Raw genomic sequence first — 15,018 nt, 5'->3', positions numbered from 1 at the left:
AAAAAATCTATGGTCTGCCAATACCAATTCTTCTTCTGTCATGTTCATACGAGAGATGCGCCTAGACTCTTCCCAACCATGTCTTGGCCACCGTAATAGCCACGTCATTGGCCTCAAGCATAATATCATCAATGATGCAGCTGGTTGGAACGAACGGATCATCACGTGGTTCGCAGTTTCTACATAAAGCGTACGTTGTCAAACAACGTGATTTATATCTTCATTGTCACATCCGATATTTAGGATCATTTATTATACTTAAGTGAGCTGGGGATCAGCGTTGCCAATTTAGCGTTTTTCTTGTCAGGTCTAGCATTTTTCGATGAGCATCCAGCTTGCAAAAAACGCATCTGGCTTGTGGCGTTTTTACTAGCGTTTTTGATGCTTTAAATGTTTAAAATTGTTAGTTTACTTATTTTCATTCGCATCAAATTTCCGACTATCAGATACATATTGCAGGTAGGTCGGTACCTATTTTAGTGAGCAATAAAATGCGATGAAACAATTTCATGTATTTTTTTAATGTTTATTCCGAGTCTCCGCGTATATAAAATAATAATTTTAACAACAATTAATTATTAATCTAAAAGGTATGTTTTTTAATAATTATCTATGTCTGCCTTACAAAAAAGAAAGCTCTTGTCTTCAAACATGAAACGAAACTTGAACGCCGTTGACACAATATGGGTATTTCTTGTTTATTATTAAATACTTATATTTTTGTGGTTTTTACACGTATCGACATTTTTTCGATTTTTACACTTTTTCGATAAGCGAAAGCGTTCTTAGTCGAATAAGTAAATTTACTTGCAATTTTATCTTCACAAAATCTAGCGTATTTTCCTGTCAAATATCTTATTTTCATACCCCGTCTGGCATGTTTTTGTCAACGACAGTTGCCAAATACTGCTGGGGATGCTGCAAGATTGTAGTCATCAGATTTGCAGCGATTAATAGTTACATTAATGATTATATATTAATACTTACAATAAACTCGCCCAAGGGGTAGTCATGGGGCCCATAACATGGCCAGAATACCCGTTCCTGATTATATTGATGGTTATTTGATCCTTGCATCTGGCATAAACCACTTACTCTACATTTAACGATGTGTACGTTATATCAGACGCAGTGTAATGAAAAGCATCACGTAAATTTAATAATCTATGGTAGCAGACTTAATAAAAGTGGGTAACTGATTCAAACGATGCCCACTGACGTTGTTGTCATTGCTTTAAATAACTACAAGTCTTTTCAGTGTCACTTTATTTTCCCAGAAATTTCATATCACACGATATGACTTGCATGACACATTACATGATGGCATTTATTATCCCTCTCTAGAACGGTTGCGCTGGATAAATGTTTAAGAAATGCAAATAATAAAGTTTAAACTCAACATAAGTGCTTTCGTGTCATTTATTGGTAAAAAAATAAGGGACTAAGCCTGAATAATCTGTATACTTTTGATAGGAAAGGTTTATGTATCAGCCACTATGTCTATTCTTATCCTGGAAATCATCATATTGTCATCTTATAATAATTATTATAAACCTGAAATTTGCACGGGTCTACGCACGTGTCCGGAAACTTGTACGTATGCATTTCGCCGTACCACACATCACGGTGAAATCTTGGACGGTATATAATAATATACCGTCCAACCTCTTTGGGTCGTATAGTACTGACATAAAATTATTCACGTCTATATAAAACACTATTATTGTCGGTTTACACTTTACAGGAAGCCAGCAGCGAACAAATATTGTTATGTTAGGTTAGGTTTGTATTTTTGATTTCATGAATTTTGCCAAAATCAGCTATGAAAATTGAATTAATGTCCATATTGAATCTAATAAAATTGGAGACCGTATAGTATACGGTAATCCCTTTCCGATAAGAAAGCTCATGGCGAACTGTGCCACGGTGAATTGTTTTACGTACAATTTACATGTAACCCTTATGCATAGTTTTATCTTTAAAAACATTAGTTTGAAGTCGATTAAATAGAATAAAACGAATGCAATTTGTATATACGTACATATTATTAATTTTGGAATGTGATGGCTCTTTAAAATAATAAGGAACATTTTGCAAATCATGAAAATGATTTATTTAAGGTTTTAGAAGACATTCTCGTCATTTGGATGACTTTATTTTTTCGCAAAATGATACCTTTACACATTTTTCTTGCAAGTGGTAAAATAATGATGATGGGATGCTGTACCAACTTTATAGAGGGATTTTTATATTATTTTACATGAGGTGCGTTCCTAAATAATCATAATAAAATAATAATAATTAACAATAAATGAGATATTTTTTGGTAAATTACCTATTAGAACGGTTTTCCACCTAGTAACCAGGGCTCGAAATGGACCGGGCGCACCGGAGCGCCGTTCCGGTTCGTGAAATTGGTAAAATTATCGCTCCGTCTCGTGGAAAAAATAATTTCACCGTCTGAGTTTTCCGAGCTCTGATAGGCTATATAACAAAAAAATCTATAAAAAAAACACTTATTTTCATAAAATACACATAAAATTTGATAACTATGTTAATATCTTCAGAAAATTGTCGAGCGTTCCGGTTCCTTAACTAACTTCCGTTCCGTTCCGTTCCGTAACTTTTCCATTTTGAGCGCTGCAGTTACTACATAAAATATATTATTAATACACAATATCAACGTTATCGTTCAAAAATTAAGCAATACAACGTTTTTGGTAGAAAACGTATACTAATTTAATTTAAAAATAATTTAATATTCATACTTAATTGTAATTCAATTATTTGGTGAAATTCGTTATTAGGTTTTAATTGGTTTTAATAAAAAAGATATAGTTACAAATGAAAATTATAAACGTGTGGTAGAAATATGTATACTAATTTTCTGTTTTCTTTTGTTTTTGTTTCAGTCTTGTAATACTACAATATGCAATTGCAGTGGACAAAAAGGGTCAGCGGGAGTGATGGGGAACTCGGGGATGCCGGGATTGCAGGGGCCATATGGCGACACCGGACCCGATGGTCCTGAGGGGCCCTACGGAGACGCCGGAGAGAGTGGAGAGTATGGAGGAGTAGGAGAGAAGGGGTACAGAGTAAGTTATATCCAATAATTATTATTTATTTATAGCATTTTGCAAAATTAACCTTTTTATAAAGGCTTGCCCATAATGAAATGAACTGCGTTAAGCCCTAACGACACGTGCACATTTGCTGACTTAAGGGGGGGCATGCTCAGCGTACGTCAAAATGTCAAAATTAACATTATTTGTAAAATGTTTGTCACATTTGAATGTTCAAAGACATAGTTTATAATCAGTATCTTTAAATGTGTAAATCTTGCCCATTTCTTGAATAATAAAATGCCTAATTCTTGTCAAATTTGGGATCACAGAGATTATCAATATATTTTTTTATTGTAAATATTTCACTATAATAATGTCGACATAAATTTTACTAATGGTTTTATAAATGTTTTTCAAAATTAATAAATATAAAAAATCTTAACACCTCTTCACATGGACGTACTGAAATATGATTATATTCTCAAACATTAGAGCGAGAGGTTTAAAAGAATAGTATTTAATGTAATAAAAATACTTCATGCAGTCATCAAATGATTAAAATAAATATAAAGGATAATAAGGCTTAAAAATTATGTAAATAGATTATCTACAACGTTTAAGGAATGTCCAGGATCATGCTTTGAAAATAGCATAAAAGCTCCATTTTGACGTACGCTGAGCATGTGGGCCGTTAAAGATTTTCGATGGCCGTCTGGTCCGATCGAGCGTAATGAGAAAATTTCAATTTTAGTTCGATCTAACTCGACGATCGGGGTAACATTTGACTCAATGGCGGTAAGACCTTTCAATGCGGTCAGGTTGACGTTCACTTTTTAGGTACTTATTTATTTTAACAGACAATTTATTACAGATAAAATAAATCAGTAAAGTAGTATCGTATCCAAATACAATGTTTATATAATGTTTGAGACTTTGACAGTTCTGTTGTTATCGTAATAGATTTTTGACGTCAAGGAAAGAAGGGGGAAGAACACGCAGTGAATAGGTACCCAAAAATTTGTTACGATTTATTTTTGTGTTAATATTTTTAAATACGTATTCATTAAAAATATGACTTAACTTAAAGACAGGCTTGAATTTCAATAATAAGTTTCAAATATTGATGCTTCGGGAGCTTTCTACTCAGGGTAAATTACACAGCGAACCGTTGTACTTACAGTCGAAAAATCGTTAAGTCGTTGCAAAGACCGATCGCAAATGGAGACAGGATTGAGCAAAGATATAGTATGCATAATATTATGACGTGTCACTGATGAATTTCAACTATGTATAAAGAAAAAATGTGTAATACCTGACTTTTTTTTTAAATCGCCTATTAAGTATTTTTATTTCCATAGGGAGACGATGGATTACCAGGTTTCCAGGGTATGAACGGAATTCCGGTAAGTCGCTGCTATATAATATATATTTATTATTCATTATTAAAATCTCTCTCTGACAGTTATTATTTATATCTAGTATAGTATAATATAATATTTAAATAAAAATATTGTCAATTGATATATTATGTCATAGAGTCTGGATATATGATTCCATTTGTCACTGGGCTAAAGTGGCTTTAGCCCAGGACTTCTAAATTGACCGGGCCCCCTGGGCTAAACAATCAATGAATACATTTAATTAATGAATAATGAATACATATTAATTAGTTTTTCTTCATGATAATATTGATGACGTTGTCTTTAATATCAATACATTCTAAAATATAAAATCATGATTAAATAATATGTTTTTTTTTAAAGAGAACATGAAGTGTTGTTATTTTTGGACTAGGTATTAGAAACACATTCTTTTCTAATACTTACCTACTCTTGTCCATTTTAATATCACTATAATATATATCTATTTATATATATTTGAGCTCGTGATATATTAGCCCAGGGTTCATTCAGATATAAATCCAGTGTTTCGTGCACTCAGAGACACGAACTTTTACTGAAAATTGGTAAATTTAGAATTATGTAAATGTAAATACCACAGGTTTATAATATTTACACTGTATGCTTATGTAATGAGCGAAAGAAGGTCCTCATTTATGACGATGACGTATTAACTATGATTTTGTCATTGTTTTACATTTTGAGTGTTATTAATCTTCATATTATAATAAAAGAGTCAAACAAGCAAGTCTTTGAATGAAAGTATTGTATAGCATAGAAAGTTTTAATCGCCTTAGTCCATGTCTAAGGTAAGTTTTCTTTTATCAACATCTGTCATTTTATTTTTAAATCTTTTCTTCTTTAAAACTGCGATGTTTTTTTAACTAAATATTATTTCCATAACAAAAACGATAATTTACACAGGGCATGCCGGGTTCTGATGGAGTCCGAGGTTCCCTAGGTATTGATGGCTGCAGTGGAAGTAATGGAACATCTGGATCTCCAGGTTATCCTGGTAGACCAGGATCCAGAGGAAGTCCGGGAGACCAGGGCCCGAAGGGCCCGAGAGGAACTTCAGGAGATGGAGGTGTGAACAGTGAGACCACCAAAGGAGATATGGGTGTGCCTGGAAGAGCAGGTTATCAAGGACCACTTGGTAAACGAGGACGCCAAGGTAGCTACGGAGAGCATGGCAATTCTGGAGATGAGGTAAATAAATATGTAATCATTAAATTTGTAAGCATACGAAGTGCTCAATTTAAACGTGACCAATGCCTACATTGGTTTATAATAAAAACAAGTACATATTATGATGTCCAAGGTTCGAATCCTGGATTTGGCAAATACCTATACATATTGTTTTTCAATTTGTCTATGAGTCAGTGTAGGTATGGATCTAATAGGTTGAGCACAGAGTCTGAATGCAGAACTATATTAACACACATTTGAAATATTTTGCACGAGAGTTTTTTGAAACGGCCTACTTCAGTTATTTATTATTTATATGGACAAGTGTATGCATCAATAATCCTACTAAAATATGATGTGTACATATTCATCAATAAAGATAATAAATAATATCAGTAAGTTGTTTCAAAAAACTCTCCTCAAAAATTTCAAATGTAAGTCGGAATAGTTCTGCATTCAGCTGACGACTGACACATGTTGCCCATTCCATTTCTCGTAAAAACAAAAATCTGTTAATACAAACCTCCACTCCGTGGAGGCCCATATGATCTTATTAGGATCGGACTTGGTCGAAAAAAAATGTGATATAAATTATGAAAGAAGTATTTTTTTTTCAATTCATTTTAAGTTTTACGTACGAGTATAATGTATCGCCTATTTAACTCTAGGTTAATGATTTCTTAAATTTTCATATTTATATAATACTTTTATTATCTTTTATATGCATTATCTATGGTCGTGCCACTTGTGACCTGCGACGATTACGTAAATCAATTAATTCAATTGTTATTTTTATTTCTACCGCAATCAGGGCATTGCAGGTAGACATGGAGAGACAGGTCTTCGAGGTGCCCCTGGTGATGACATCACTGGAAACGCGGGTGAGAAGGGTGAAAGGGGTCCACTTGGTGACGAAGGCTACCCAGGACCTATCATTAAGCCGGATAACTTCACGGAGATCACAATATCACTGGCCAAAGGAATCAAAGGAGAGCAGGGTTACCAAGGGGATGGAGGGGCCAAGGGTATCAAAGGCGAAAGGGGCTCACTTGGTTTAATGGTCAGCATTTTTAAATATAATTATTGCTGTATTTAACATTTAAAGCCTTTACACAGTGGCGCGTTGAAGGACGTGAAAGCCCCACGATACAAAATAAATACCATAAATTCCATCTTGGTCCCTAATAAATATATTATTATCAATGTACCTACCTCTTTCCTAAAATCGCAATATCTTGTAACTAAAAATAATTATTAAATACTAATGACGTACAATAGTAGTACCTAGTGTTTTTGTACGTATCTGTTTGAGCGGTTTTGTCATGTCTCTTTGATGTTAGTTGCAGGGATTTTGTTATCCTTTGTGTAATGTTTTATACTCAATTTGTGAGATATATACATTTTTCAAATAATATTTGTACAATTGGTTTGAACTGTTTCGAGGCCCCCTTTTAAATCTTCTGATGAATCAATTGCGTCATCTGCGTCAAAGAAAATTACCGTTACCTCTATATTATTATTGGAATAGTACATCTATTTATGTCACCTTTGAAAGATGAATATTCACTCAGCACGAAAATTTTAGGGTCAAGCTGGAAGGCGTGGTGTTAAAGGATTTAATGGAGACCAAGGAGGTGATGGTCCACAAGGCAAACAAGGAAAAATTGGACCTGTAGGTCAAACCGGTGAAAAGGGAATGAAGGGAGCGCCAGGTTATGCCGGGATTGATGGATTTAATGGTAATATGGGAGCCATTGGAGAACCTGGTCAACCCGGAACACAGGGAAGACAAGGGTCCATTGGTGAACCAGGAGGTTATGATGCAACTCTAAACGAAGAAGGACAACTCGGAAATCCTGGTATACAAGGCCCTATCGGTTATCCTGGACCTCGAGGTACAGCCGGCTACGACGGACCTCCAGGATCTGTCGGTATGATTGGACCCCCTGGTCCCCCTGGACCAGGTGGAGTTCCAGGATATATGGGAAATAAAGGAATATCATTCAAAGGGGAAAGAGGTACTGACGGTTTACCTGGTTCGATTGGGAAACAAGGACCCGACGGCTTCCCAGGACCTAACGGAATAAATGGCGAAAAGGGTTTCCCAGGCCGTGATGTAATCGGACCGGATGGCTCCGATGGTCTGCCTGGTTTAGATGGGCAGCCGGGTCAGATGGGTAGCCGAGGAGACAGTGGTGATACTGGGCCGAAAGGAGTTCCTGGAAAAGGTTACAATGTAATGGGACCAGCAGGTAACGATGGGCCACCTGGTTTGCCCGGTGAGGAAGGACCTGGTGGAACGCCTGGAACACCCGGTTATAACGGCGCCAAGGGTGAGCGAGGAGATGACTGCCCGATATGCAGATCAGGTAAATATCATATCTTCACTTTCAATTATAATATTATATCACCTGCGTTTCATGTGCATTTTATCATTTCGGCTCATCCATTAGAGTCAAATACTTACCTTTTTAGCAATGAATGGTCTCAAGTTTACTTTCACTAATAACAACTCGTATCTCGTCTCCCGGAATATCTCTGCTGTAAGGAAGATTTTTTTTGTGAAAATATGTTGTGAAATTATACGTAAAATTCTACTCTGAAATTTCTTCCACTTTTGAACTCACTTCATCCAGCATCCGTGCTACTAAAATCAATGTGGAATTAATACATTTCAACTAAAGTAGTGGTGCGTAAGCATCGACTCACGACTAAATTAAATATACGAAAATAGTCTTCACATACACCAATAATTGAATATAATTTCAGTAAAACCTCATAAATTATTTTTATCTGTTGATTATAACTTTTAGTTTATTGTGATTCTACTATATTATATATTACTATATATTACTACACTACTGGCTTCATTGCCTGTTGCGGTGCTGTAATGAATAGGTACTACTACTTCACCCTGTCACGCCCCAGTATTGGGTGCATATGGCAAGCACGAAGTCGCGGCACCTTTGCACGATATGTGAAAAATGATTTGCGTTATGCAGCCACGGTTTGTGCACGGCCGTCTTCCATGACGCTATAAACGTGTCAGAATGAAAAGATTTTAGTTCCACACTTCCTTGTCCCGAAGCGATGCTGCACGGGACTGATGTAGCAACCATGCACCTTAGTGCTTAAAGAGAGAGTTTTAGAAAATAAAAATAATCTTGACTTGCTCTGCCGTCATGACATGAAGTGTTCTCTGTACTCGTGTACTGAAACTCTGCCGAAACAGAGGAGTCAGGAGTTGAAAGTGATGAATCTAAGGTGGGATCGGAATTATTTCGTCCTCCATATGACGCAGCAAATTTTTCAAATGCCTCAAAGTTGGCCTTCTTATAAAGTAGAGAATTTGGCCTATCATCGGAAATTATCTATCGGTTGTACGGAACATATAACAGAATGGATCCAAAATTCGTCACGCAGAGAAAAAATAAAATGGCTTCCTTTATAATTTTCATCTCGTATCCTTATACATCCATTGTGTGCACAAAGTAGATTCCAGATGACGTTCCCCATACTCTTCCTTAGCCATGTAGATGATGTGTCTCCTTCGACACAATATGATCAGCTCAATTTACATGTACACAATTTTGGTGTGCACTGTCCAATATTTGCGCACAATATTGCGCGCCCCGCTTGCCCCGCGCAGCTGATGCGCCTCTGTCGCCGGGTTGCATTCTAGATTAGTGTCAAAGGCGATATAAGTCAGCTCTCTGCCGCAATCGGGATGTGTTTCCTTCGTCCGTTCTGGCCGGATGTCCGGCAGAGAGTGCGCTGTGTGGGCGCGATAAAAAGGAGTGACGACACATACCTAGATATGAGCACAATACTCCGGTGTCTTGTGACTTATGACCAGCTGTAATTCAATAGCCAACATCATCGATTATCCCCATATGAACCTCTCGAGGTCTACAACTATTTATTTGTAAAATAAATACTCTTTTGACTTGTGATTTGCTCGGCTCCATCCGCCGGCATGCATACCAGCCAGGGCCTGTCAGTAGAAACCCCATATTTATCATCAGGGGTGTACATAGAATTTTTTTATTAGGTCCATTTCAGAAAAATATCTGTAATGATTTATTATCGATACGGCGGGAGAGGGCAGGATTATCCAAATCCTCCAGCAGGTTCCACTGACTTTACTGAATTACCCTGTCTACTTCTTATAGCTTCTTCCTCTCCACAGTTTTGAGTCTAACGATGAACACCTGGCCAGCAGCCATAACTACATGACGTACTCACTAATGGGTTATCACCTTTTCACCTGCGACGTGTCGCTTCCATGAGTGGTTATGGAACGCGCGTGCCGTAACAGTCATAATCATTAGGATCGTTAGTGTCCGTTTGTGTCGTCCGCGCTGTGTTATCTTTTAGACATGCCATGTCAGAATATCAAACCAAACATTAGAAGCTTCAGGGTGGTTGCACCAATCCATGAGTTCTAAACAACAAAAAAAACAACTAAAAATCTAAATTTCTATAGATATTCAACCCTGCACGTTTTCTCGCCAGGTTGACATTCAATTTTCTTTTTCGAGTTTTTCGTCGAGTAGGTAAACGTGACATAACTGAGGAGAAAAAAAATACCTCAACCATCACTTTTCACATTAAATGAATACTAGTGTTATTTTTTATTATTTATGGTTTAATATGCGATAGTACCTACTGTCACTTATTCAATAGCAAAACTAAAATTATTTATTTCTTTAAAATCTGCATTAAAACTACCATTTTATTTTAAAATTCAAATTTATTTATTTTACATAAAATGTTATGTTCATTATATTGTAATGAACATAACAAATTATAAATTTAAAGCATTTACATGACATAAAACAAGTGTTAACAATTTTTCAAATAAAAATACAGAGCAATCTAAGTTATTAATATAATAAGTAATATAATAAGAAATAAAATAAAATAAAAAAAAACGTAAAAATAGATGGAAGCACACAGAGTGAACTATTGATAGACCCTATTTTAAAAACCTATAAAACAGCGTCCACCTAAATTCACTCTCACGTAAGTGGAACATATCATTATCCGAAGCGATCCGCGAAAGCGATGACCAGTTAACCTCACTCTACCCTACTGGTTTTCGGACAATATTCTCATTCTCAGATTTTGGCAGCATTTACATTGGCGTTTTGTACTATTCCATTTGAGTCGTTTTTTGCGACCCGTGTTTCGCCTTTCGGCATCTTCAGGCACTGTGTAAACTCACCAAAAGTCAAATAAATACTGATCGAGTATATTATTATTATTAATTTGTAGGGGGTTTTTTTTTTGTTGTTGATTTTTTACAAACACTTCAACTATTCATAATTTGTTTGTTATATTTTTTTATTGGATCCTTGACTTAATAGGTAGGTGATAAAGTTTTTACCTACTTTATTGTATTAATTTGTTATATAAGTTAGAGTTAGTATGTTCGTTGTCAGTGTGTGTTTGCCTTTTGGTGAGTATACACAGTGCCTGAAGATGCCGAAAGGCGAAACCCGGTTCGCAAAAAACGATTCAAATGGAATAGTACAAAACTTAAATCCATTAGAATTTAATTAACATTATTTTTTAATATAGCTTTGTTTACTTATAATTTCATAAAGAACTAATGACAATGCCACTACGTTCATTTGCTCGGTTAATCTGTCATTGAGTGTTCAGTAGATTTTTTTTTAAATTGAGTATTATAGGAATATGCTTTTTGAAAACATGCCTGATCTCAAAATTTACCGCACGCCATTGCTTCGAAGGTCTTACAACGATCATAGAAATATGGCTCTATATTTTTACTGTTATTTTAATTAATTTTATAGTTTTACAATCAATATTAGCCATAACTTTTTTTTTATATTATGTAGCTTAATATTATAGTAGCTTTCAAATGAAGTTCATTTATTGACTATGGGTGTCGTGACGGTAGGAGATTAAAGTAATTGTAATATTTTCGTATTTTATTAATTAAAACTCGTATGTTCGTTTAAGGCGCACCCGGTCCCAAGGGCCTTACCGGTGACGGTGGACGTGACGGCTTCCCCGGAGCCCCAGGATTCCAAGGTTCTACAGGGACAGCTGGTCTTAAAGGCCTCCTTGGTACACCAGGACGACGCGGAACGTCTGGACCGAAGGGAGTGAAGGGTCCCCTGGGAGAGACTGGTATGATTGGTAAATCTGGAGCTCCAGGACGACTCGACATGCCTCCTGAAGCACAGACCAGACCTGAAGTTGGAGATATTGGAGATAGAGGTAAAGTTATAACATAATATATAATATACACCGCTATCAATGCTGCGTACATTCATCAGACCTACATTCTGGCATCCACTTGAAGAAGCGATCTTTTCATTATTTCAACCGGTATCATTTTTTCATATTACAAAATGGCACCTAAATAGAAAACCTTCTTTGATAAAAAAAATAAAATATCTGTCTAGACAGATATTAGGCCCCCTATAATATAAAATTAACATTATAATCAGTTTGTTGAAATACGCATCTTTTTTTAAATTCCATTAGGTGGGTAGGTACCTAGAATTTAATAACTTTGCAACTGATTCTATTTATTCGGACTTTCGGAGGCCCCTTTTAAATTTTCATTTCAAGTGTCATTTGCGTCAAAGAAACGCGACGCTGTTAATAAGGTACAAAACTTTTGAAAATAGCATTGGTCTAATTCTAATACCACCCCGTTCCAAGGTACAAATCTCAGAGTAATAATATAAAGAGAGTGTGTATTGTTCAGCTATATGAAGCTGTGTTTCTTGCGTATAACACAAAAAAGAACCTCAATCTTATTATTCTTAACTTAACTATGAAACGTTATACCTACCATCATGTTGCTTCTGAGTACAGCTACCAAATTTAAACACAACATAGTTAACCATAGTTTCTACTAAATGAACTGCAAATTATTACCACTAACTTTATTATATAATACAAAAACAATAAATTTCAGCAATATTGTATGACAAGATCTTCTTGGCGACGTGTTAAAACTGTGAACTAACAAGCTCCTCCCATTTTTAGCCGCACTTTGATTATAGCGACGAGTTGTCCACGTGTTAAAACTGTGAACTAACATACTCCTCCTAATTAGTTGACGACAGCGACTTCAGGCTATTGCCTAAATCTTCTTTTTGGACAGTACGTGCTCGCAGTTTTTGAATGACTGGAGTCATCCAAATCAATATTTACCAGCGACGTGTACAAAAAATATTTAATTCAGCTGTAAAAATTCTATTTTACTCTAACGCATTTTGCGGAACATATAAGCGTGCCAATTGCTTTCTCACTCGCACTAATTATGGTTCGTTTTTGTTCAGGCCTTGGTACAAAAACATGATTTTTAAAAGTAATTCAAAACACCTGTCAAATTAACTACAAAATATTGTATTATTTATTGATTGATATACTATTACTTATGATATGCATTATTTAGTGGCCTAAATGTAAATGTCAAAATAAACTAAAAGATATCGGTTGATCTGACATTGACAAAAAATTATTGATACATACCTATCAGAAGAAAAACATTGACGTATTAACACTTTTTTGACGGTTCTATAATGTAGATTATATTATCTACTAAAATGATATGTTCTGTGAGAAAGATAGCTTGCTTCCTATCATATATCTTTTTAGATCTTTTGCCAGTAATATGAATCAATTTTATAGGATTCACCGGATCCCCCGGCAGGCGAGGAGACGTAGGTCCCCAAGGTCCCAGTGGTGTTGTAGGGCGGTATGGATTCAAAGGCTATCAGGGCGAGCAGGGCTTCACAGGACAGCAGGGTCGTAATGGATCGACTGGTCGCGATGGAGCACCGGGAGCCCCTGGTCAAGATGCCTATGTTACCAAAGACTTCCTCAGAGGCGATCGAGGATACAACGGATTCAAGTAAGACCATTCTAACATATTCAACAATGATATAGTGTGTAATATCTATCACCACTAATATCAAATGGGCTGGACACATACCTCGAAGAAGGGACAATCGCTGGACAAATCTAGTCATCCAGTGGTACCCAAGAGGTACAAAACGTCCGCAAGGTAGATCTAGAAGCCACTGGATCGATGAAATGGTTAAGTTCTGTGGAAATACGTGGCAACGCAACGCACAGGACTGAGAGAAGTGGAATCAGCTTGGAGAGGCCTACATCCAGCAGTGAATAGATTCAGACTGATGATGATGATGATCACCTCTAAAATTTAATATTTTCTTCAATAATAGGCCATGAGGCCCAATTACAGTATTGTTGGTAGTGAAACAATCACAGAAATAACCAGATTTGAGAAAATAACAAAAATACAGTGAAACCCCGATTTTACGTAGTTGAAGGGACCAGCGCATCTATTCTATAAACAAGACTTCTATCGGCGGCTATCGAGGGTAGTTTATCATATTTATGTATTGAGGTATTATAATTGTTACAATAAGTTAGCTGTCAAAACTATATATCTCGCTCTAGAAATTAACACAGCCAAGCGAGGTGCTGTTAAAACATAGCACTTATTGTAACAATTACATCACTAACCTATTGTAACAATTATAATACCTCAATGCGTAAATATGACAAACTACCCTCGATAGCCGCCGATAGAGGCTGATAGCAGTCTTGTGTATAGAATAGATGTGCAGATCTGGTGAGATAGGGCAGGTCCGATTGGAGGTCTCTAAATAAATATGTCATCTTTTTTCGATGACACTACAGTTCAAATCGAACTATGGTTTCCTCTAGTTGGTGCAATTCTCTGCAGCCGTTGTTTTAAATATTTAAATATTATAACTGACATTCCATAACATGAATGGTTTCTTTTCTAGGGGAGATGTTGGTGATGCTGGGGATGACGGAGCTCAGGGAGAACGAGGAGACTCAAACGCATTTATTCTTGATGAATTCAGAGGCGAAAGGGGTACTAAAGGATTAGATGGTGCTCCCGGTAAGAAACCCATTTCTCATTTTATTTACGTTTTGCAAATAAATAATAATTATCGATGACATTTTTTTTCACTAACGAGAGATAAAATGTCGAATGTTAGAGATCATTTTTTGCGTATAGTTAAAATGTTTTATTCTCAAGAGTGAGTGAAAGACAAAAGGAAGAGAGAGTGAAAATCGTGGGCGATTTCGACATCAGCCGCTTTGGCAGTTTTCGATGATTATTTTTTTGATATGTAGGCATGTTCTTTGCTTTTCAAACGATGTATCGTTACTTCTCTAGTCGAAGTAGCACTTTAATGTAGGTAACGAGAAAGTTTGACACCGATATATAGCGAAATGAAACTATTAATTATTAGTAATATTACATAAAATAAAGGTAAAAAATAACATTCATTTTGTTCAGTGTTGCAAAAAAGAAT

General features: G+C 35.9%; 1 protein-coding gene across 1 annotated transcript in view; it reads left to right on the top strand.

Annotated features, from left to right (window-relative positions):
• Nucleotides 1-15,018, top strand: part of LOC147066500 (uncharacterized) — a 110,627-nt gene that overhangs the window by 82,291 nt on the left and 13,318 nt on the right. The window contains exons 2-9 of the mRNA XM_085956194.1: nucleotides 2,913-3,095; nucleotides 4,424-4,468; nucleotides 5,390-5,674; nucleotides 6,465-6,713; nucleotides 7,239-8,022; nucleotides 11,642-11,902; nucleotides 13,331-13,553; nucleotides 14,479-14,597. Of these exons, the coding sequence (XP_085812320.1) occupies nucleotides 2,913-3,095; nucleotides 4,424-4,468; nucleotides 5,390-5,674; nucleotides 6,465-6,713; nucleotides 7,239-8,022; nucleotides 11,642-11,902; nucleotides 13,331-13,553; nucleotides 14,479-14,597 (2,149 nt within the window). The remainder of the gene's footprint in view (nucleotides 1-2,912; nucleotides 3,096-4,423; nucleotides 4,469-5,389; nucleotides 5,675-6,464; nucleotides 6,714-7,238; nucleotides 8,023-11,641; nucleotides 11,903-13,330; nucleotides 13,554-14,478; nucleotides 14,598-15,018) is intronic.

This window comes from Rhyacophila brunnea, unplaced genomic scaffold (assembly GCF_057557595.1).
Source record: "Rhyacophila brunnea isolate RB1 unplaced genomic scaffold, BYU_Rbru_1.0 scaffold_5, whole genome shotgun sequence".
Lineage (NCBI taxonomy): Eukaryota > Metazoa > Arthropoda > Insecta > Trichoptera > Rhyacophilidae > Rhyacophila > Rhyacophila brunnea.
This window is presented reverse-complemented; position numbering and strand designations above follow the sequence as displayed.